The sequence below is a fragment of the Myotis myotis genome, unplaced genomic scaffold (genome assembly GCF_014108235.1).
Source record: "Myotis myotis isolate mMyoMyo1 unplaced genomic scaffold, mMyoMyo1.p scaffold_m19_p_5, whole genome shotgun sequence".
NCBI lineage: Eukaryota > Metazoa > Chordata > Mammalia > Chiroptera > Vespertilionidae > Myotis > Myotis myotis.
Window position 1 is genome coordinate 81308794 of NW_023416357.1, and position 21186 is coordinate 81329979.

Below are 21186 nucleotides of genomic sequence, written 5' to 3' on the forward strand. Positions count from 1 at the left end.
TCGAGATTTAGAGCATTTCCTTCCCCACATGTTGCCCCTTTATAGCCTCACCTACTTCCTCTGACCTCCCCGCTCCTTACCTCTGACAACCACTAATCTGCTCTCCACTTCTATAATGTTGCCATTTCAACAATGGAATCAGACAGTATATAACCTTTGGAATCACTCATCATAGTTTTCTGAAGACTCACCCAGGCTGCTGGGTGTATCAGTAGTTACTCCTGCCCTGGCCAGGAGGGTTAGACTTTGATTCCTGGTCAGGGCACATACCTAGGGTGTGGTTTTGATCTCTGGTCTGGACACATGCGGGACGCAACAGATCAATGTTTCTCTCTCACATTGATGTTTCTCTCTCTTTCTCTTTCCCTTCCTCTCTTTCTACTCGTAAAATCAATAAACAACAACAACGTCTTCTCAGGTGAGGATTAAAAAATGTCTGTTAAAAAAAAAGTCTGTTCCTGCATTTAAAAAAAGGTTATTCCTTTTTATTGCTGAGTAGCATTCCCCAGCATGGATGTGCCACCGTTAGTTTAATCATTCACCTGTCGAAAGACATCTGGGTTGTTTCCAGGTTGGGGCTCTTGTGAATAAAGCTGCGATAAACGTGCAGGGTTTTGTGTAAACATGTTTTCGTTTCTCTGGGTAAATGTCCAGGAGTGCAGTTGTTGGGTCATATGGTAGTTGCATGTTTAGTTTATTAAGAAACCGCCAAACTGTTTCCAGAGTGGCTGTACCCTTTTACATTCCCACCAGCAAAATCTGAGTGATCCGGTTTCTCTGTATCCCTGCCAGCCTTTGGTGTTGTCATTGTATTTGACTTTAGCCATTCTGCGCAGTCTATTTCATTGTGGTTTTAATTTGTGTTTCCCTAATGGCTAATAATGTTGAACATCTTTTCATGTGTTTATTTGCCAACTGTATATCTTCTTGATGAAATGTCTCTTCATGTCTTTTTCCCATTAAATGGGCCATCTTTTGTGCACTTAATTGGATTATTTGTGATTTTTACTGTTGAGTTTTGAGATTTCTTTATATATTCTAATATTAGCTCATTATTAGTTATTGGTTAGCAAATATTTTCTCCCACTCTGTGGCTTGCCTTTTCATCCTCTTGAGAGTCTTATGCAGAGAATACACACACACACACACACACACACACACACACACACACAAACACACATATATACACACACACACATTAATATGCATGTATTGTGCATTTTGTGTTTTCAATGTTTTGGTATTATTCATTCATGGCATGGAGGGAGGGGTGCAGGTGCGAGGTTGAGTAAAAAAGTCCGGAGTACCAGGAAGCTCTGAGGCCAGGGCCATAGTGTATTTCGTGGATTCTAAGATGCCATTGGTAGGAAGAAGTGCATTATCTTATAATTACTGAGAATGCTGCTAAGTAAACTATAGCACATCATCAACTGTAATATGAATCCCAATGTCAGAGATGTTAAATGTAATCATATGATCCTGGAACAGTCCTGGTACCCTAATCTAGAGGTGGGCTAAGGAGGAGAGTCCAGCTAAGGGGGTGAGAGGAGCAGCCAGAGCAGGAGGAGGTGAGTTTCCTGGGAGATGAGTTTTGGGAGGGAGGAAGGGGGAGGGGGAGTCTCCTAATACTTCTGGGAGTCTGGTGGGATGAAGGACAAGGAGTTACCATTGGATTTAGGAATGTGAAGTCACTGGGCACCCTGGCAAGTGCAGTTTTGGGGAGTGGAGGGGATGGAGGCTGAGATGGCATGGGTGGAGGAGAAAAATGAAAGGTGAGGAACTAGAGCCTGGGAGACTAGAAAACTCTTTAAAGAAGTTGCTGTGGAGGAAGCATGAAATGAAATGGGGCTCAGAAGCTATGGACAGCATGAGGTCAGTGGAGGTTTTTCTTTAATTTTTTAAAAATTTTTATTGATTTCAAAGAGGAAGGAAGAGGGAGAGATAGAAACATCCATGGTGAGAGAGAATCATGGATTGGCTGCCTCCTGCAAGTCCCCCAATGGGGATCGAGCCCACAATCCAGGAATGTGCCCTTGACCAGAATCGAACCTGGGACCCTTCAGTTCGCAGGCCGACGCTCTATCCCAGGGGTGGGCAAACTTTTTGACTCGAGGGCCACAATGGGTTCTTAAACTGGACCAGAGGGCCGGGACAAAAGCATGGATGGAGTGTTTGTGTGAACTAATATAAATTCAACGTAAACATCATTACATAAAAGGGTACGGTCTTTTTTTTTTTTTTAGTTTTATTCATTTCAAACGGGCCAGATTCGGCCCGCGGGCCATAGTTTGTCCACGGCTGCTCTATCCACTGAGCCAAACCAGCCAGGGCTGAGGCTGACTTTTTCACCAACCCCTGAGTGCCTGGAAACAGGACCATAAGCTCTCATCCCGTTACTCCCAGGGCCCAGTGAAGGGTCTGGTACATTAAGGTGCTTAACAATGCTCACTAAAGGAATGCGTCCATCTGTTTGATAAATGACAAAATTGTAATGCAGCTGTATCCCGTGTGGATTTTCCCAGTCTGTGATTTTTTTTTAATACTGGATTTTTGGAGAGAGAGAGTTAGAGGGAGAGAGAGAGACCGTGTCAAGTCAGCAGGTGGTGTGGAGAGAGGGTGAGGGGCTCTGTGGGGCCTGGCCTGGCCTCAGGTTTCTCAGCTCATATGCTTGGTCTGTTCAGTTGTTTTTTCGGTCCTTAGTGAGCACCCACGTGCCAAAAGCACTAGTGAGCAAAAGAACACGACCCTCCCTCCCAGAGCCTGTGGAGGGGGCATGTCAATCAAGGGCTCACAGACATGGGGAGGGGGTGGCCCTGTGAGACCAAGTCCCGGTCTCCCCGAGGGAAACATCAGAGCAGAGATCTGGGTGATGAGGAATGTCACCGGGAGGGGAGAGCCTGGGCCTGCGGAGTTCCCTGTGAGGGGCCCTCAGGCCCAACTGGGGGCCGAAGGAGGGCAGCGGGAACAAGCATGCTCCCCTCTGTGTGCCTTAGTTTCCCTTTCTGGGAAATGGGGGTAAACCCTGCCTTGCTCTATGCCTCGCTCGCTGCAGGGGGATGTCATACTGACGTGCCCTTCTGTCCTCCTGCCCTCCTGCCCTTTTGCCCTCCTGAGCCTGGTTCTGCTGTGGGAGGGGGTGGGCCAGGTCGCAGGGCCTGAGGGATTCAGAAGGACCAGCCCCAGGGCCTCCGGGGTTAAGTTTTCCTTACCGCTTCCCTGCCCTCGTCTGTCTCCAGGCTCTTTGATGGCGATAGAGGCAACCTTTTCCAGATGTGCTGAGCGGAGGGTTTTGCTGGAACTCTCCGGGGCTTCCTCTGCCTCCTTCAATCCCTTCCGCCAGCCGGCCCCCCGCCAGCCGGCCTCCCTCCTCCGGCTGGGTTGCCTGCCGCCTGCAAGGCCACATGAAGTCCTGGACTTTGAACTTTTCAAAAAACACGGCCTTCTTCCCTGCGCCTCCTCCCTGAGCCGGCCTGTGTGCGGGTCCAGAAGCTCCCAGGCTACCCACCCAGCAGTGAAAGTTTGCCTGGCTGTGGCCCCTCTCGGGCCTGGCCCCTCAAGTGGTCCCTGGTCCTGGTCCTAGTGGGAGGGGGACCCGAGCAGAACACACTCCCCACGGGGCTGCTGCGATTCCCGCCGGGCTTTTCGGAATGACTCGCATGGATCCCGAGGCGGCCAGGGGCTGGAGACCCCCGCCTCCTGCTCAGAACTGCGGTGGGACAGCCCCTTCCCCTCCCGCTGGCCCTCTGCTATTAATCAAGAGATTAATAATCTGCTGCCTCCCTCTCAGAAACCCCCACCCCCATTTCCTGTTGAGTCTCCAGCCTGTCTCGGTACCTCCCAGTCTGGTCCTCCTCGCGGTGGTCCCTGGTGAGGAAGTGGGGCCAGGGCAGGAGCACAGGCCTGCGAGTTGCAGTGCCCGAGCCGGGAGGGGGCACCTGCTCCGCCAGAGGTCTCTGGGCTGGCAGAGTCGTTCCCTGCCCTGGCGCCTCCCTGCCCACCGAGGCGCCTCCGGCTGCTTTGGGACGTTGCCTTTGGAGGCCAAAGAGCATGGCCTCTGCTTGCAGATGCCCATGATGGGCATCTCACCCCTCCTGGGATCCTTTGCTTCAAATGTCCTCTCATGTCTCGGTGAGCCCAGGGGCGCCTTCGGGGACACACAGGGACACCTGCACCCTTTCTGGGGCAGTCACTGAGCAGCTGTAGGACTTGTGCTGGGCCCCTTGTAAGACCTCATGGCCTCAGCCCCCCTAGCTCCCCAGAGGGTCTTGGGGGCCTGCAGAGGGCAAGGCCCTCCTCCAACCGCTCAGGGTTGGCAGTGGCGGGGGGGGGGGGGGGGCAGCTTCTGAGCATTGTTGAGTAGGGATGAGCCTGGTTTCATCAGACCTCTGCCTCTTTATAACCTGGAGCCTGACCCCGAGCTCCTCCTTGGCCTCAGTTTCCCCTGCAGAGTGAGCCATTCATCCCTGCCCTGCCCCCCTTTCTCAACCAGCAGCTGCCTGCCTCACCTCCCTGATTCCCTCTCTCCCTTCCCATCTGGCTGCAAGGTAGCCACAGGGGAGGGGTGTGTGTGTGTTTCTTGAAAGCAGACCTGCTCACGGCACTCCTCTGACCACGGTCCCCGGTTGGCCTCACCGTGGCGGGAGGTGCGGAATCACAGGGGGTCCACAAGGCGCTCTGCTGCAGGGTGGACAGTCTTCTTTATTAACCTACATAAAACAAGAGCAGAATTAAGCTGTGCTGATTTTCAGTATATGCACAGACAGTAAACAATACATGCACATACACATATATACAGGTACTGTGGGCTCAACAATAGTTGACTGACCTGGAGCATGCTCTGAAAGCTTGGAGAGCATTGGCCAGCACGGTGTTCACAGACCTAGTCCATAGCTTGGCCTGCGTTCGAGGTCTTCACAGGCTAGCCTTCGTGAGCTGCCTTGTCTGTGCTCTGGCTGTCCAAGCACTCTGCCCCAAATGCACCAAATTTTACCCCAGTGTCCTGGTTCTCCTGGTGCTGTCTGCCTCCTCGCCCCGAGGTCCCCTGAGTGTATCCCTGAGGTGGGAAGCTTTTCCTGGCCCCTCCTGGTAGAAGTGACCATGCCCTGCCCCCCATTCCTGTAGCCTTCCATGGATGGTCCCCAGCTAGACACCCTGCGTTCCTCCAGGGAGCCACCATGTCTTGGTTAGCATTGCGGTTCCCAGCCTGGGACTCCATCTGGCACACACTATTTATTGATTTTTTTTTCCACTCATTCCACCAATCTTTATTGAGTGCATATGATGTGCCCCACCCTGAGCTAGGGCTGGGGTGCAGCCAGCAGCTTAGTGGAGGAGATAGACATCAGACAAATGATTGCCTGATGAGTATATAATTAAAAGGGTGATGAGTGTTTGGAAGAGAAGTCAGGTTTCTATGACAGTGTAAATTGAGGGGATCCAGCCTGCAGGGGTGGGTGGAACTGAGAGAGGGCTGGTCCAGGAGGGCCTCTCTGAGAAGGTGGCACTTCTGGTGAGCCCTAGGGGCTGTGTTGGAGCTAATGGGTGTCTCGGGCAGAGTGAACAACAGATGACAAGCCCTGATATGGGAAGGAACTCTGTTGGGGTTCTAAGTGGGGTTGGAGAGGGGTGAATGGGGAAGCAGCCAAGGTGGACAGCGGCCAGATCTTAGGCCCATGTGGTCATACTACAGCATTCGGTTTTGTCCTAAGATTGAAGATAAACTAGGCAGGGCAATGGAGGAAATGTGTGCTTTGGAAACACCACTGCAGCATCTCGGTGGCGTCCGGAATACTGGAGGTGGGAGTGGACGCTGGGCACCAGTTAGGGGCCATTGCCACTGTCTAGGAAGGAGGTTATGGAGGCTGGACAGGGCAGGTGGGAGAAGAGCAGTGGGCTGGTGGGATCATCGTGGAGGAAGGACTCCCTGCCCTCAGTGATGGGAGTGGCCAGAGTGTGGTAGGGTCAAGATTTCTGTGGCTATTCGTTGAGTGAATAACAACCCTCAGGAGGACCTATGCCCTTGAATTTGCCAAATGACAGTGAGGAAGCCCCAGGACCCGCCAAGCAGAGGAAGCAAATCCAGAGAAGTCAGAAGTCCCTAGAACTGGCCTGTCTTGGGGGAAGAAAAACAGGGCTGGGGAGGTGGGAGACACCAGATGGAGATTCCAAATTGTATTGGAGACTCTCAGGTTGTTGCATCCCAGCTCAGACTTTACAGGGGCTCAGAGAAGGGGACTCACTCACAGATGGGCAGAGACGCACTGGAATCAACTAGAAACAAAGCAGCGGGAACGCCTGTGTTTGTCCGCCTGCCTGCGTCGCTCCTCTCGAGCCTCGAGCTGGCCGTTGTTAATTAGCTTGATCGTGGTAATCATTTCACAGTATATGTGATTACACAGCCTGGTGTCTCCCTGTCTGTGTCCCCATCTCAGCTGGGCCACAGAAACCAGAGAAGCCTCATCGGACCTCTCAGACTTGTCCAGGGAGCAGCGGATGGAGAGACAGGGGTCTGGGCATGTGCAGTCGACGGTGAGGAGTGGGTCGTGGTTGGCTCCTCTACTTCCTGATGGTGTAGTCTGAGTTGGGGCTTGGCTGCTCACCAGCGGCACAGCTTAGGGAAGGGCTCAGTGTCCTCGTCTGTGAGTGTGACAGGAATACTCTCACAGTGTTCTGTAACTGCCTTACATTCCCCTTGCTTTTCTGAGCTGATTTTGTCATTTGTAAAGGGGGGCATATCTAGCACTTTTTGTGGACCCGTGAGGGGCTGCCCCTCCTTCAGCCTGTTTCCACATTGCGTGGCCTTGGATGCCTGTTGGCCAGACAGCTCCAGGAGAACTGCTCTGTCACAGGAGTCAGACCCTCGGTCAGTCAGTGGATACATAGCGTTGCCCAACTACTGTGTGGCAGAGATACGGGCATCAATGAATAGTCACGTGTGGGAATACAGTTTGCAGCCTGAAGTAAATGCTAGGGAAGCAGGGCACAGGGAGCCAGATGGAAACGTGAAGCTGGTTGGAGCCATCAGGAGGGCTTCCTGGAGGAGAGGGCCTTAGAGGTGAGGGTGGAGGGGACTGGGCCTTAATTGGGAGAAAGAGAGGGAGAGGGAGCGAGAGATATTGAGAGAGAGAGATCGAGAGGGAGATGCACAGGTCTTTGAGGATAGCTGGAGAATCTGAGCAAGGGGCACATGGCGCACTGGGAGGTCTGGTGAAGGCCTGGCCACCACCCGGCATGGACACATAGCACCACGAAATCAGGAGGAACGGGATGGTAGGGAATCTCCCTTTGGGGGAGAATTCAAGCCTCGGGGCGATCTTGCTTCTCTCTCCAATATCCGGAGCTCATTAAATTCTTGGTGGTGGTGGTGGTGGGGGGCGCTTTTGGTTCTATGTGGCCCCCACCCAGGACCTGGTCCTTGGCCCTCCATGTTGCTGCCAAGGAGCGAGGCTGACACCACCACGTAGCTGGTGAGATGAAGCCCTGTGCAGGGTGCGGCCTCTTTGTGGACAAGCTGGGTTCTTCTCAGTGTCCTCAGCTGTGGAGGGCCTCGAGGCCATTACAGGCTAAATGCAGTCTGTAGACCCTGGGATTATGGCTGTTTGTCTTACTGTGGAGGTGGTCTTGGGGGCTGGTCTGATCTGAGAGGGATGCTCCCTGGGTGAGGGCTGGGGGACCACTCTGCCCTTGAATCAGCCCTGATCTCCTGCCTCACATAGGCCCTCAAGACGCTGTGTATGTGTGTGTGTGTGTATACTTTTGTTTATTTATTTATATTTGACTGACAAAAATTGTGCATATTTAAGGTATACAACGTGATGTTTTTATATACACACATTGTGAAATGATTAGCAAATCAAGCTAATTAACATATCTATCACCTCCCATAGTTACCATTTTTTTGTGTGTGGTGAGACCACTTGGCATCTGCTCTCTTAGCAAATTTCAAGTATATGATACATTATTAATCACAGTGGCCATGCTGTGCATTAAGTTTTCAGAACGTACTGCTCTTATAACTGAAAGTTTGATCAATATCCCCTCCCCTCAACCCCCCATTCTCCCAACTCCTAGCTTCTGGTAACCATAAGCTCTGCTTTTTGTGTGTGTTCCATATATGAGATCATGACGTATTTCTCTTTCTGTGTCTGGTTTATTTCACTTCGTATACAGCCCTCCAGATTTATCCACGTTGTCACAAATGGCAGGATTTCCTTCTTTTTATGGCTGAATAATATTCCTTTGTGTATATGTGTAGATAAATCACATTTTCCCCCATTTTAAATGAAATTTTAAAATTTAAATTTATTAGGGTCATATTTTCTTTATCCATTTGTCTGTTGATGGACATTTAGGTTTTTTTCCATGTCTTGACTACTGTGAATAATATTGCAAGGAACGCCGATTTGGTTTCCTTTGGATGTATACCTAGAGTGGGATTGCTGGATCATATAATAATTATATTTTTAACCTTTTAAGGAACCCACCATGTTATTTCCCATAGTGGCTGCACCAATTTACAATTTCACCAGCAGTGATCTTCTTTACTCAGTCCACCAATTCAAACACTGATCTCTTCTGGAAAGACCGTCACAGACACAACCCAAGTGATGTTTTACCAGTTGTCTTGTCATCCCTTAACTCAGTCAAGTTGACACATAAAACTAACCATCACAGCCCTGGCAGGGTGGCTCAGTTGGTTGGAGTGTTGTCCTGATGTACCAGGGTTTTGGGTTTGATCCCCAGTCCGGGCACATGCACGAGTTGACCAATGAATTCATGGGTGGGTGGAACAAATCAATAAATTTAAAGTAGTAGAAAAAAGCCCTAACCATCACAACAGGTAACATTTATTAGCATTTGCATCTCCTAGAAATGGTGTTAATCACTTAATGTAAACATGTATTAGTTTCCTTGGGCTGCTGTAACAAAATGCTATAAAATGGGTGGCCTAAGCATCAGACATTTATTTTTCACAGTTCTTGAGTCAGGGAAGTCCAAGATCAAGGTGCTGGCAGGTTCGGTTCCTGGTGAGGGCCCTCTTTCTGGCTTACAGACAGCTGCCTTCTGTGTCTGCTCATGGAGGAGAGAGAGAGAGCTCTGATCTCTCTTCTTCTTGTTATAAGGACATCAATCCCATCACAGGGGCCCACCCTCATGACCTCATCTAAACCTAATTCCTCCCAAAGGCCCCGCCTCTAAATACTAACACTTTGAGGGTTAGGGTTTCAACATATGAATTTGGGGTGGGGGTGGGGGAGCCACAAACATTCAGCCCATAACAGTATCATCTGTTTTTTATTTAGCATTTACATTTCATTCCTTTTTGAATGATTTAAAAGGCACAAAATTCAAAACCATAAGCATTATAGAGTATAGAGTAAGAACTAAGGCCTCCACCCATCCTGGAGGTGATCCCCCTTATCAGTTTCTTGAGCATTTTTCAAGAGATAAAGAATTCCAACTATATCCCTTATAAATATAGATATAAAAATTCAAAAAGAAATATTCAAAAATAGAATTTAGTGAGATATAAAAAGTATAATCCATCATGACCAAATGGGAATTACCCCAGGAATGCTTTGTTGGTTTAACATTTGAACATTAATTAATGTGATTCATCAAAATAACAGAATAAAGTACAAGAATGATATGATCATGTCAATAGATATAGAAAAATCATTTGATAAAATTCAGCACCCATTCACGACAGAAAAAAATTCCCTCAGCAAACTAGGTGTAGAAGGGAATGTCCTCAATCTAATAAAGATAACAAAACAGCTAATGTCATACTTAATTGCTGAAATATTGTACACATTCCCCTTGAGCATGGGAACAAGCATAGGATCACTTATCACTTCTATCTAATATTATACTGTAGGTAATAACACAAGGAGAAGATATAAAAGGCAAACAAATCAGAAACAAAGAGAATATAAAGAACTCTTTATTCACAGATGACATTACTGTGTACATAGAAAATCCAAAAGAATAGGCAAATATAGTACTAGAACTAATAAATGAACTTATTAAGGTCACTGGATACAAGTGTTCCCCCCCTTCCAAATTCATATGCTGAAATCTTAACCCCAACATAATGATATTTGGAGGTAGGGCCTTTGAGAGGTGATTAGGTCATGTGGGTGGAGCCCTCATGAAAGGAATTAGTGTTCTTATAAAGGAGACTCCACAGAGTTCCCTTGCCCCTCCTTACCTGTGAAGACACAGTGAGAATATAGTTGTTACGAATCAGGGGGTAAGCCCTCACTAGACATGGAATCTGCCAGCACTTTGATCTTGGGCTTCAGCTTCCAGAACTAAGAGAAATAAATTTGTGTTATCTATGAGCCACCCAGGCTAAAGCATATTATAGCACCTGGAATGGACTAAGATACAAGGCTAATACAAATAAATGAATAACTACATACTAGCAGAAGCAAGTGGAAAGTGAAATGTAAAAAATCTCATGCACAGTAAAACAAAAAAGCATTAAATAATGTTATGGGGTGAATGTTTGTATCCTCCCAAATTCATATGTTGAAGCTCCCAATGTGAATGTATTTGGAAATGGGGTCCCTAAGGAAGTAATTAAGGTTTAAATGAGATAATTTAGGGTGGGGCCCTGATCCAATACGATTAGTGCCCTTATAAGAAGAAATACCAGAATTCCCCCCCCCCGCCCCCCCACTGCCCCTTCCCAACACACACACACTGAGGAAAGGCCATGTAAGCACACAGTGAGAAAGTGTCTGCTAGCCAGGAAAGAGTCCTCACCAAAAGCTGAATTGGCTGGAATCTTGATCTTGAACTTCCCAGCTTCCAGAATATTGAGAAAATAAATTTTTGTTGTTTAAGCCATTCAGTTTAGGATACTTTATGATGGCAGCCTGAGCAGACTAAGACAAATACCTAGGAGTAAATTTAATGAAAGATGTGCACCCTGCTGAGAAAAATTAAAGAAGATATAAATAAATGTAAAGTTCTGCCATAGGTAGGAAGACTTGATATTATTAACATGTCAGTTCTCTAGAAATTGATCTGTAGAGTCCATGTAATCTTTATCAAAATCATGGTGGGATTTTTTTGGGCAGAAATTGATAAGCAAATTTTAAAAAATTACGGGAATGCAAAGGACCTAGATATCTATGACAATTTTGAAAGATAACAAAATTGGAAGATTACATTACTAGATTTTGAGACTTACTATAAAGCTACATTTATTAAGACAGCATGGTTTTGGTGCAAAGATAGAAAAACAGATCAATAGAACAGAATAGAGAGTCCGGAAACACAGTTAAATAATTATTTGGTTGTCAACAAAGCTAAAATAATTCAACAGGGGAAAAGAATGGTGCTAGGGCAATTGGACAGCCAAATGGGAAACAAGGAACCTTGACTCCTACCCAACAAATAATAAAATTTTAAAAATTGATAAAATAAAAAAGTTATTGTCATAAATACATCTTTAAGAAAATGAAAAGGCAAGCCACAGATTGGGAGAAAACATTTGTAATACATACATCTGTCAAAGGTGGGGCAAAAGTGGGTTTACAGTTATTCATATGGAAAATAATACAATAATTAATAAATAATAATACAAGAATAAACTGTGTTTTGTGTACTCACAACTGTAATCCTACTTTTGCCCCACTCTGTATATATCGTACAAGTCAATAAGAAAAAGAAACAAAACCCAAAGTGAAAGTGGGCAAAATTCTCAAACAGGCACTTCACATAAGATAAGCAAATGATGAACATGAAAAGGGGTTACTTTATTTAGTCATCAGGAATTGCAAATTAAAACCATAATGAAGGAGTACACACTAAAACGAAAATAAAATGACTGACAACATCAAATGTTAACAAAACTATGGAGCAACTGCGACTCATACACTGCTGATAGGTGCGTGGATTGGTTACTCCAAACAGGTCATGGAAACCTGTTTGTACCATCTACTAAAGTTAACATATATCCATCCTATATTTCATTAATTCTATTCCTAGGTATGTAATCTGGAGAAATAAAAACATCTGTTTACAAAGACTATATGAGAACGCTCATAGCGTCTTTGTCCATTATAGCTCAAGACTAGAAACAACCCAAATACCCATCAACAGGAGTATGGACAAATTATGGTATATTTATATAATGTAATATTGTCCTATATAATAAAAGGGTAATATGCGAATTGACCGGTCGCTATGACGCACACTGACCACCAGGGGGCAGACACTCAATGCAGGAGCTGCCCCCTAGTGGTCAGTGCGCTTCCACAGGGGGAGCTCTGCTCAGCCACAAGCCAGGCTGACGGCTGAGAGCTCAGGGGTGTTGGCAGGAGCCTCTCCCGCCTCAGCAGCATTAAGGATGTCTGACTGACAACAGGTGGACGTCCCTTAAGGGGTCCTGGACTGCAAGAGGGCACAGGCTGGGCTGAGGGACCCCCCGAGTGCATGAATTTTCATGCACTGGGCCTCTAGTTTAGCAATAAAAAGGAATAAAATACTGGTATACTTAACATGGATGAAACTCATACATAATGGATGAATGAAAGAAGGCAGACACAAATGAGTGCGTGGCTGTAAGGTTCCATTTATATGAGATTTTAGAACAGGCAAAAACTAATCTCTGGTGAGAGAAGTCCAAAGAGTGGTTTTGTGTGGGGGCTGGGTAATCAACATGAAGGGACATAAGGGGACTTTTGAGTTATAAGAATGTTGGTGTATCCATATATTAAAGTTCATTCAGCTAAACACTGGATTTATCTATTTTACTGTATGTAAATTATATTTTAATAACACAAGGAAAAATTCCATTATAATATGAGGCGTGAACTCAGTGCTTTCCTTCATAGCACTTACCACAGTGCATGCTCATATACTTGCGTATGATACATGATTAGTGCCACAGCCCTGACAGAGCGGAGCCCGGGCCTGCCTTCTTCATCCTTGCATTCCCAGTGCCTGGCACACAGCAGGCTCTTGGTATGTATCTGTGAGTGCACGGATGAGGGTTGGGTTAAAACCAGGCTCTGTACACGGTGTTGCAGGAGGGCTGAGGAGGGAGCCTGTCAACGCTGGCCAGGGAGGGGGTGCTTCACAGAGGAGGAGGGGACATTTGAGTTACATCCTGAAAGCTCCTGGGGATTTTTCTCAGGCAGAGTAAAGGCGGAAGAGCATTCACATGCAAAGGCCTGTGGACAGAAAGTGCAGCTTGTTGTGTGCTGGTGGTAGGAGCCTTGGCTGTGGTGATAGGAAGAGGGATGGTAGAAAAGTAGGCAGGGCCTTATTTACTGACCTAAAGAGTTGTTCTTCAGTCTATGGGAGCCATTTTAAGGGAGGGCAGTCACAAAACTTGATCTGCATTTTTAGAAAGATCTGGGTTTGCAAACTGGACCCCAGCAGAAGGGCTGGGAGTTCCTCATGGATGCAAAAGGATGAAGCTCCTTAGCTTCTTGCGCAGATCTAGGAAGAGGCCATCAACACTTGAGCCCGCCCTGAGCCTTCAGGTAAGACTGGAGGGGTCAGCCATGCTGAGCCCTGGCCCTCTGGGCTGGTGAAGCAGCGCCACCTACTGGTGAGCCCTGCTCCTGGACTTCACAGACCACCTGGTGGGACAGGCCAGAGCATGGCCTCAAAATGAGGGACAGAAAGATGAGCTCTCCCTTTGGTTCAGGGGCCCCAGATCAGTACCTTGTGCAGATGTAGGAAGGAGCGGACACACACTAATGTTACTAGGCTCTGCCAACTCTGCCTGCATTTGGGTTCTAGTTCCACCACCTGGGGAAAGTTATTTAACTTCTCTGCCTCAGTTTTCTCATCTGTAAAGTAGGAAAAGTAATCGAATCCATCTTTTAGGGTTGTTGTGAACAATACCTGGTACATGGTGGGCACTCAATCAAAGCTCTTGTTATATCTACAAATATTAGTATTTTTATCATCATCATCTTTCAAGGTATGGACTGCAGAACGCCTGGTGCATTTTGGAGGGCTCACAGGCTGGATGCCAAGGGGCAGCCTATGACACGGCCGTAGGGGAGCTGTGTGAGCTGGAGAAGGGCCTGCACACGTGGCTACGGTCAGACTCTCCTGACACAGTGGGGACTGCCGAAGGGTGTGGGCTGGGAGCGATGAGGTCAGGTCTGTGTTTTGCAAACCTAGCATCTGTGTACCCTTTCTGCTGTCAATGCCTCACACATATGCCCTCCCAGGGACCCCTACACACCACATTCTGATCTCCATGGGGTCCTCATCATTCAGACCAGGAAACGGGCTCAGGGAGGTTGAGGAACGTGTGCAAGTCCACGTTGTACACAAGGGGCAGAGCCCGAAGCCCAGGACTCCATCTATCCCAGGGTGCTGAGGGTCTGGGAGGGATCCTTTCATGGCACCAGCTGCATTGGGCAGGACATAAGCAATAAGCGGCTTGGCCCTTTCCTGCCCTACATGTCTGCCCCAAGTGGATTCTGAAGCTTTTCTGGTCTCTCTCAGCCAAAGCAATAATGTTATTCTAGGAATTAATTGAAAAAGTGGCATCTTAATTTTTTTTTGCTGCATAATTCATTTTGTACCTTCTTCCCCCCACCTTTTTACTGAGAAATAATTGATATCAGCACTGTATAAATGTAAGGTGCACAGCCTGATAGTTTGATGAACATATATTATGAAATGATTACCACAATAAAACTGGCATCTTTTACCTAAATGAAAGCTTCTCCCCCTCGCAGCTGGGCCTGCTTCAGGCTGGGAGGTCTGCAGCAGGAAGGGGTGTGAGAGTGTGAAAGCGTGTGTGTGTGTGTGTGTGTGTGTGTGTGTGTGTGTGCGCGCGCATGTGAGTGTATGCATATGACTGAACGTGTGAGTATGTGAGGTGTGAGTGAGCGTGTAAGTGAATGGGTGTATAAGGATGAAAATGTGTTTATAATGCGGACATTGTATTTATACTCCTTGGACCCAGGCTCATTAACCCACCTATGTCCTACCAGGCCACCTGCTTTAAGATGTGGTGACACTGTTTCTCTGCCACTCCCTCTCCCCACTGGCCTATTCCAGTTGTTTCCTGGGCATGAGTGCGGGGGAGGGGGAGAGGGAGGCAGGGAGCACCTAGAGTCTAAAGGCCTGGATTTACTCTCCAGGTCCCAGCGGTGGGCACCTCTCTGTGCAGACTTCTGGCTCCTCATCCAAGGCTCCTGCCCCTGGCTGCACGCAGCCACACCCTCTTTAGCTCTCCAGGGGGAAGCTGGTTTGCTGGAATGTTTATGAAACATGAGTGAAGATTTTTTTAAAAAAGATACATTAGTGTAACAGGATTTTTCAGATTTGGTGCAGTATTTCTGAAATTTAAGACGTGACTCGTGTGTTTTTCCTGTCATTGCATCTTGGAATGTCACGCCTGCTGCTACCAATTAATTCATAATTTTCCCATTCACCGATTGAGTTGCTCGGTGTCAGCAAATTCAGATTTTGTGAAGTCATGGAGTTATGCCTTCAAGAGGGAGTTGTGCCAACTCGATCAGGCAGCACAGTTGTAAGGATGCATGTAGAGTGACTAACAAGGCTGAATTGACCCCCCGCCCCTCCCCCCCTTGTGAAATTTGGCCAAATAAGTTATATTCACTATTCTTGGAGTTTCACAAAATCCCAAAATAAATTTGATACAAAATAAGTATCAAACTTACTTGTAAGAAAAAAATTGAAACTATAGGACTTTGAAATTTTATTCTGGAGGCCATAGCCATTTGTGGAGCATTGTATTGCTGCGGGAGCCCCACTACTGGATCGCAGGTTTTCATACCCTAGACTGTGGTTTTCTTGAAGGTGGGGACTCAGTTTTATCCATCTGTGACCACAGTACAGCAGGTAGTTGGCACTAAAAAAAGCATTCATTAGATGAACCAACAAAAGGAAGTAACGATTGGGGAAAAGGTTGGAGTCCAGTGACTTGCGGGTGGTTGGAAGTCGCACAGGTTCTAATGGTATTTTTCTTTTCCTTATTCATTATTTTGGTCATTTCCTTACCTCGAACTGCCATAACAGAGTGCCGTGGGCTGGGTGGCTTCAACTACAGACCTTTATTTTCTCAGGCGGCTGTCTGCTGTGTCCCCGCATGGCCTCTGCTCAGTGTGTGTGGGGGTAAGGGCTTCAACATGTGAGTTCTGGGGACACAGTTCCGTCCACAGCAGCCAGTGTGCAGGACAGTTTCCCACTATAGGTGGCCACACCTGGAGGCTTTCAGGAAGGCAGAACTGAAACACACTTGGCACAGAGAGGGATAGTCACTTCCCCACAGTCACACAGCTAGAAGCACAGAGCTGGGGCCACAGGGTCCACTGGCTGGGCAGCTCCCAGAGTCCTGGGCTGGGCTGGCTCTGCAGGAGTTGGGTCTGGGGGTGGGCAGTGGGTGCTCACACTGTCCTGACGCTGCCCTTGTGTTAGTTACAGGACTCTGATCAGACCCACATACAGAGTGTCCTACCGAACAGTGACAGCGCTGGAGTGGAAGTGCTGCCCTGGCTTTACTGGGAGCAACTGTGACGAGGGTGAGTGTGCTGGGACACGGGGGCAGGGGACTGGGCACTGGCCGGGCTGGGCTTCCAAGTCCTGTATGCTTCTCCCGCTGCCCTCCTCCTCTGAGCAGATTTCTGTTCCTTCACACTTTTTCCTTCCTTTTCCCAGCACTTTAGAACCAAATGCTCTGCACTGGTCAGACGGGGGTGAGGCTGCCCCCTGCCCATGGCACTGAGGTGGGGTCCCTGTGTGTGCTGGTGGCGGGGGGAGGGAGGAATGGAGGAGACCCAGGGGAAGGGATTTGACTCACAGCCTATTTCTTTCATTCTGGCTCTGACTCACCCAGCAACCAGGGCAGGCAGAGCTGGAAGTTTGGGCTCTGAGCAAATGCAGGTGAGGGCCCACAGCCTTGAAGCCAGGTCTGTTCTAGATGATGGCAGGTGGACCTGGTGGGTGGCAGCAAAGGGAGGGCCTCGCCCGCCGCCCCTGCCCCTCTGCCTGGCTGGTGCCCAGAGGGAGGAGGAGGATGGGGTTTGGAACCTGGCCTTCCTTCCCCAGGTGGGCTCAGCCTGGCTCTGGAGCCCAGTGGGGCCAGACACGCACTCAGGTAAACAAGGACACTCTGATTAAACAGGTAATCCCCAGGGCTCAGAGATAACCTCCCAAGAGCCAAGTGCAAAAACAAGACCTCTTTAGGTAAGGGTATGTCTCGGTAAAGGGTAATCCTTGCAGACTGAGTGGACAAAGCACAGAGGATGTGGGATGAGGCGTGCCTTTTTCTGGGAGCCTCAGGACCCAGGGGCCACCTTCCCAGCTGGCCTGTGCGGCTGAAGATTCCTGGGAGTGCGAGGGCCTGAGCTGAATTGGGGACTGGCTCCTGAAAGCCTTTGGAAAGATTTCACATCCCCGAAAATGAAACAATGACGACAGAAGGCGAAATGGAGATGGTGACTGTGATTTTGAGCACATTCCTGAGATGGCTGTGGGGGGTCCTGGGGCAGTTATTTCCATTCGTTCCCATGGCTGCCTCTCTGGGGAGCCTGCAGGCCAGAGGTGCTCTCCTCAGTGGGCTTTGCTTTGGTTCAGAAGTGGTTCCCCAGGAGAAGTGTGCTTTTCTCTCGCTGTGTCTGGCCTTCCTTCCAAGCACTCAGGTCTGTCTGCTCATACGACTCTGGATTTGTGACTGCATAGGGGCAGCTGGCCTCTCTCTGGGCCTGCTTCCTCCCTTCTCTGTCTCTCCAGGTCTTCCTTCCTATCAGCCTCCTCCCCTCCCGCCCTGGATGCTCCAGGAGTGCAGGCCAAAGGCTTGGAGATACTTTCTTTCATAGATATGCTCATATACAGTCAATCCCTGGCATTTGCAGATTCTGTATTGGTGAACTGGCCTACAGGCTAAAGTTTATTTGCAACCCCCAAATCAACACTAGCAGCATTTTTGTGGTCATTTGCAGATATGCACAGAGAGGCAAAAATTTTGAGTTGCTCAACTTGCATGCTCCCAGCTGAGGTTGAAGACGGTGAAATTCTGCCTTCTTGTTTCATCTCCCATACTGCACACAGGTGTCCTTTTCACGGTCTGTTTAATGCCACGTTTTTCACATTTTTATGCTTTTTTGGGGAGATCCTGTTGTTTAAAATTTTTCCAGGTACAATAGATAGTTTTCTATAGTATCATTTTCAGTGGCTGAACTAAAAATGGTATTTGGGTACACTCTTTATTAAACCCTAGTATAAGGTATTTAAGTAGTTTCTAATTTTACGTTATTAATAACATTGCTGTAAACATATTTTTAATCAAGTAAAATTTACATATACTGAAATGCACCAGTCCTAAGTGTACAATTTGATGAGTTTTGATAAATACATAAGCATTCTATCACTTCCCAGAAAGTTTCCGCCTCTAAGCAACCACTGTTCTAATTTCTATCATCATAGATCAGGTTTACCTATTCTTAAACTTCATTTAAGTGAAATCATGTGCTATGATTCCCTTTTATGTATGGTTTCTCTCAACATAATTTTTGAGATGTGTTTATGTTGTTATATGCGTATCAGGTTGTTCGTTTTTGTTACTGGGTATTATTCCATTGTATAAATAACCATAATTTTATTCATTCTCCTGGGGATAACCCTAACCCTAACCCTAGTTTTTGGCTTTATGATTAAAGCTTCTGTGACTGCAAAGAGGTGTCCTTTTCACCTGGACCAAATTTTCTTTGTGGGGAAGTTTTCGATAACAAATTTGTTATCAAATAAATTTGATAACAGATTTTATAAATATAGGTCTAAGTTTTGTCCCCATGGATATTTTTCCTACGTAATTCTATTCTCTCTCATATTCTGTCCACCACATGTGCCTCAGCCTCCCTGAACTCTGCTTTCTCTTCAGCTCAGGGCGAGTGCTGTGTTCTCCTTAGTCCCCGCTCCATGCACTCAGGTCTGGAGGTGCCTCCAGGAACCACCTTGTTGGTTCTTCTTCTCTCAGGAATCATTGTTTCACAGTGTTCAACGTCTGTGAACATTTGTTCTGTAAATTTTGTCCAATTTCTGAATTGTTTATGGTGAGAGGGTAAGTAAAGCATGAGTTGGTATGATTGGAAACAGAAATTGAATATTTTCCTTTATTGGATTTTTAGTTATACCTTTCTGTATTACTTCTTAGTTATTCTTCTAAAGATTATAGTCTGTTTTCTTATCATAGTAAATAGAGTAAATATGGGGATATTCCATATAAATTAGATATAATAATTCTATAAATTAGAAGAAACCATCTATAATAATAAAAAGGTAATATGCTAATTAGACTGGACAGCTAAACGACCTTCTGGACGTCCTTTGGGATGAAGCCACCATGGCAGGGGCCGAGGCAGAGGTGGTTAGGGACCATCAGGCAGGCAGAGTGGTTAGGGGCTATCAGGCAGGCAGGCAGGTGAGTGGTTAGAATCCAGCGGTCCCAGATTGCGAGGGGGATGTCCTGGATTGTGAGAGGGTGCAGGCCTTGCTGAGGGATTTCCTCACCACATGAATTTTGTGCACCAGGCCTCTAGTTAATAATACAATTCCATTTATCCACCACCACCATTCTTTGTGCTATTGTTGTCATATGTTTGAAATCAAAATGTGTTATAAAATTCAGAATTCAATATTATAATTTGTGCATTAACCAGACAGATAATCTTTTTAAAAAGTGAAAGGAGAAAAAAATAGTGTTTTATTTATCTCATAGTTACCATTTTTAGTGATCTTTAATTTCTTTTTAAAGCTCTGAGCTTCCACCTGGTATCCTTTCTCCTCAACCCCAAGAAGTTATTTCAGCATTTCTTTTTAAAATATTTTTATTGATTTCAGAGGGGAAGGGAGAGGGAGAGAGAAACATCAATGATGAGAGAGAATCATTGATCAGCTGCCTCCTGCATGCCCCCTAGTGAGGATCGAGCCTGTTCTGCCCTTGACCGGAATTGAACCCGGGACCTTTCAGTCCGCAGGCCGACACTACACCCACTGAGCCAGGGCTCGGGCTTCAGCTAGGGCTATTTCAGCATTTCTTGTAGTGCAGATCCACATGCAGTAAATTCTCTCAACTAAAACTTTTTTTTTTTTTTTTTTAGTAACCACTTTGCCTTAATTTTAATTAGTTAATGAATTAAATTGTGGTAAAACACACAGACCTAAAATTGACCATTTTAACCATTTTAAAGTGTATAAATCAGTGGTATTCACAATGTTTTGCAACCATCCCCACTATCTAGTTCCAGAACTTATTTTTATCACTTCAAAGGGAAACTCTATACCCATTAAGCAGTCATTCCTCATTCTCCCTTCCCTTAGCCCTTGGCAACCACAAATCTGCCTTCTGTCTCTATTGATTTGCCTATCCTGGATATTTCATATAAATAGAACCATAACACTATGTGGCCTTTTGTGTCTGGCTTCTTTTACTTAGCATAATGTTTTAAAGCTTCATCCAAGTTGTGGCATATATCTGAATAATGAATGAAATTCCATTATATGGATATACCACACTTTGTTTTTTCATTTACCCATTGATGGACACTTGGGTTTTTTCCATATTTCAGCTATTGTGAATAGTGCTGTTATAAACATTCATGTACAAGTTTTTGTTTGAACACCTGTTTTCGATTCTTTTTGATGTATACTTAGGTTTGGGGTTTCTGCATCATATGGTAATTCTATGTTTAACTTGCTGAGGAACTGTAAAACTGTTTTCATAGTGGCTATACCATTTTACAGTGTATAAGAGTTCCATTTTCTCCAATCATCATCTCCAAAACTTTATTTTCCATTAAGTTTTGAATAATATTTTCATTGAGTTCATAATTCTGGATTGATAATTTTTTTCTTTCAGTACTTGAAACAAATTGGTTGATCCATTGTCACTTGGCATTTATTGTTTCTGGTGAAAAGTCTGCTGTACCCATATTGTTGTTTCCCCTCTCTGAATGTGTTTCTTCGCCCACTCTGGTTATTTTCAAGTTGTTTTGTTTTGTTTTTGTGTTTTTGTTTTTTAAATCATTGTCTTTCAGCAGTTTGACTGTTATGTTACCAGGTGGGATTTTCATAATCCTGCTTGGGGTCCTTTGAGCAGTTGGACCCATAAGTCAATATATTGTTTTGTATTTGTTTTTACCAAATTAAAAAATTTTTGTTCATTGTTTTTTCAAATAG

General features: G+C 46.3%; 1 protein-coding gene across 2 annotated transcripts in view; it reads left to right on the forward strand.

Moving 5' to 3' along the window:
- Positions 1–21186, forward strand: part of COL26A1 (collagen type XXVI alpha 1 chain) — a 167445-nt gene that overhangs the window by 52117 nt on the left and 94142 nt on the right. The window contains exon 3 of one of the 2 annotated variants that reach the window (XM_036310093.1): positions 16429–16532. In XM_036310093.1, the coding sequence (XP_036165986.1) occupies positions 16429–16532 (104 nt within the window). The remainder of the gene's footprint in view (positions 1–16428; positions 16533–21186) is intronic. The other variant, XM_036310094.1, reaches the window with a different exon arrangement.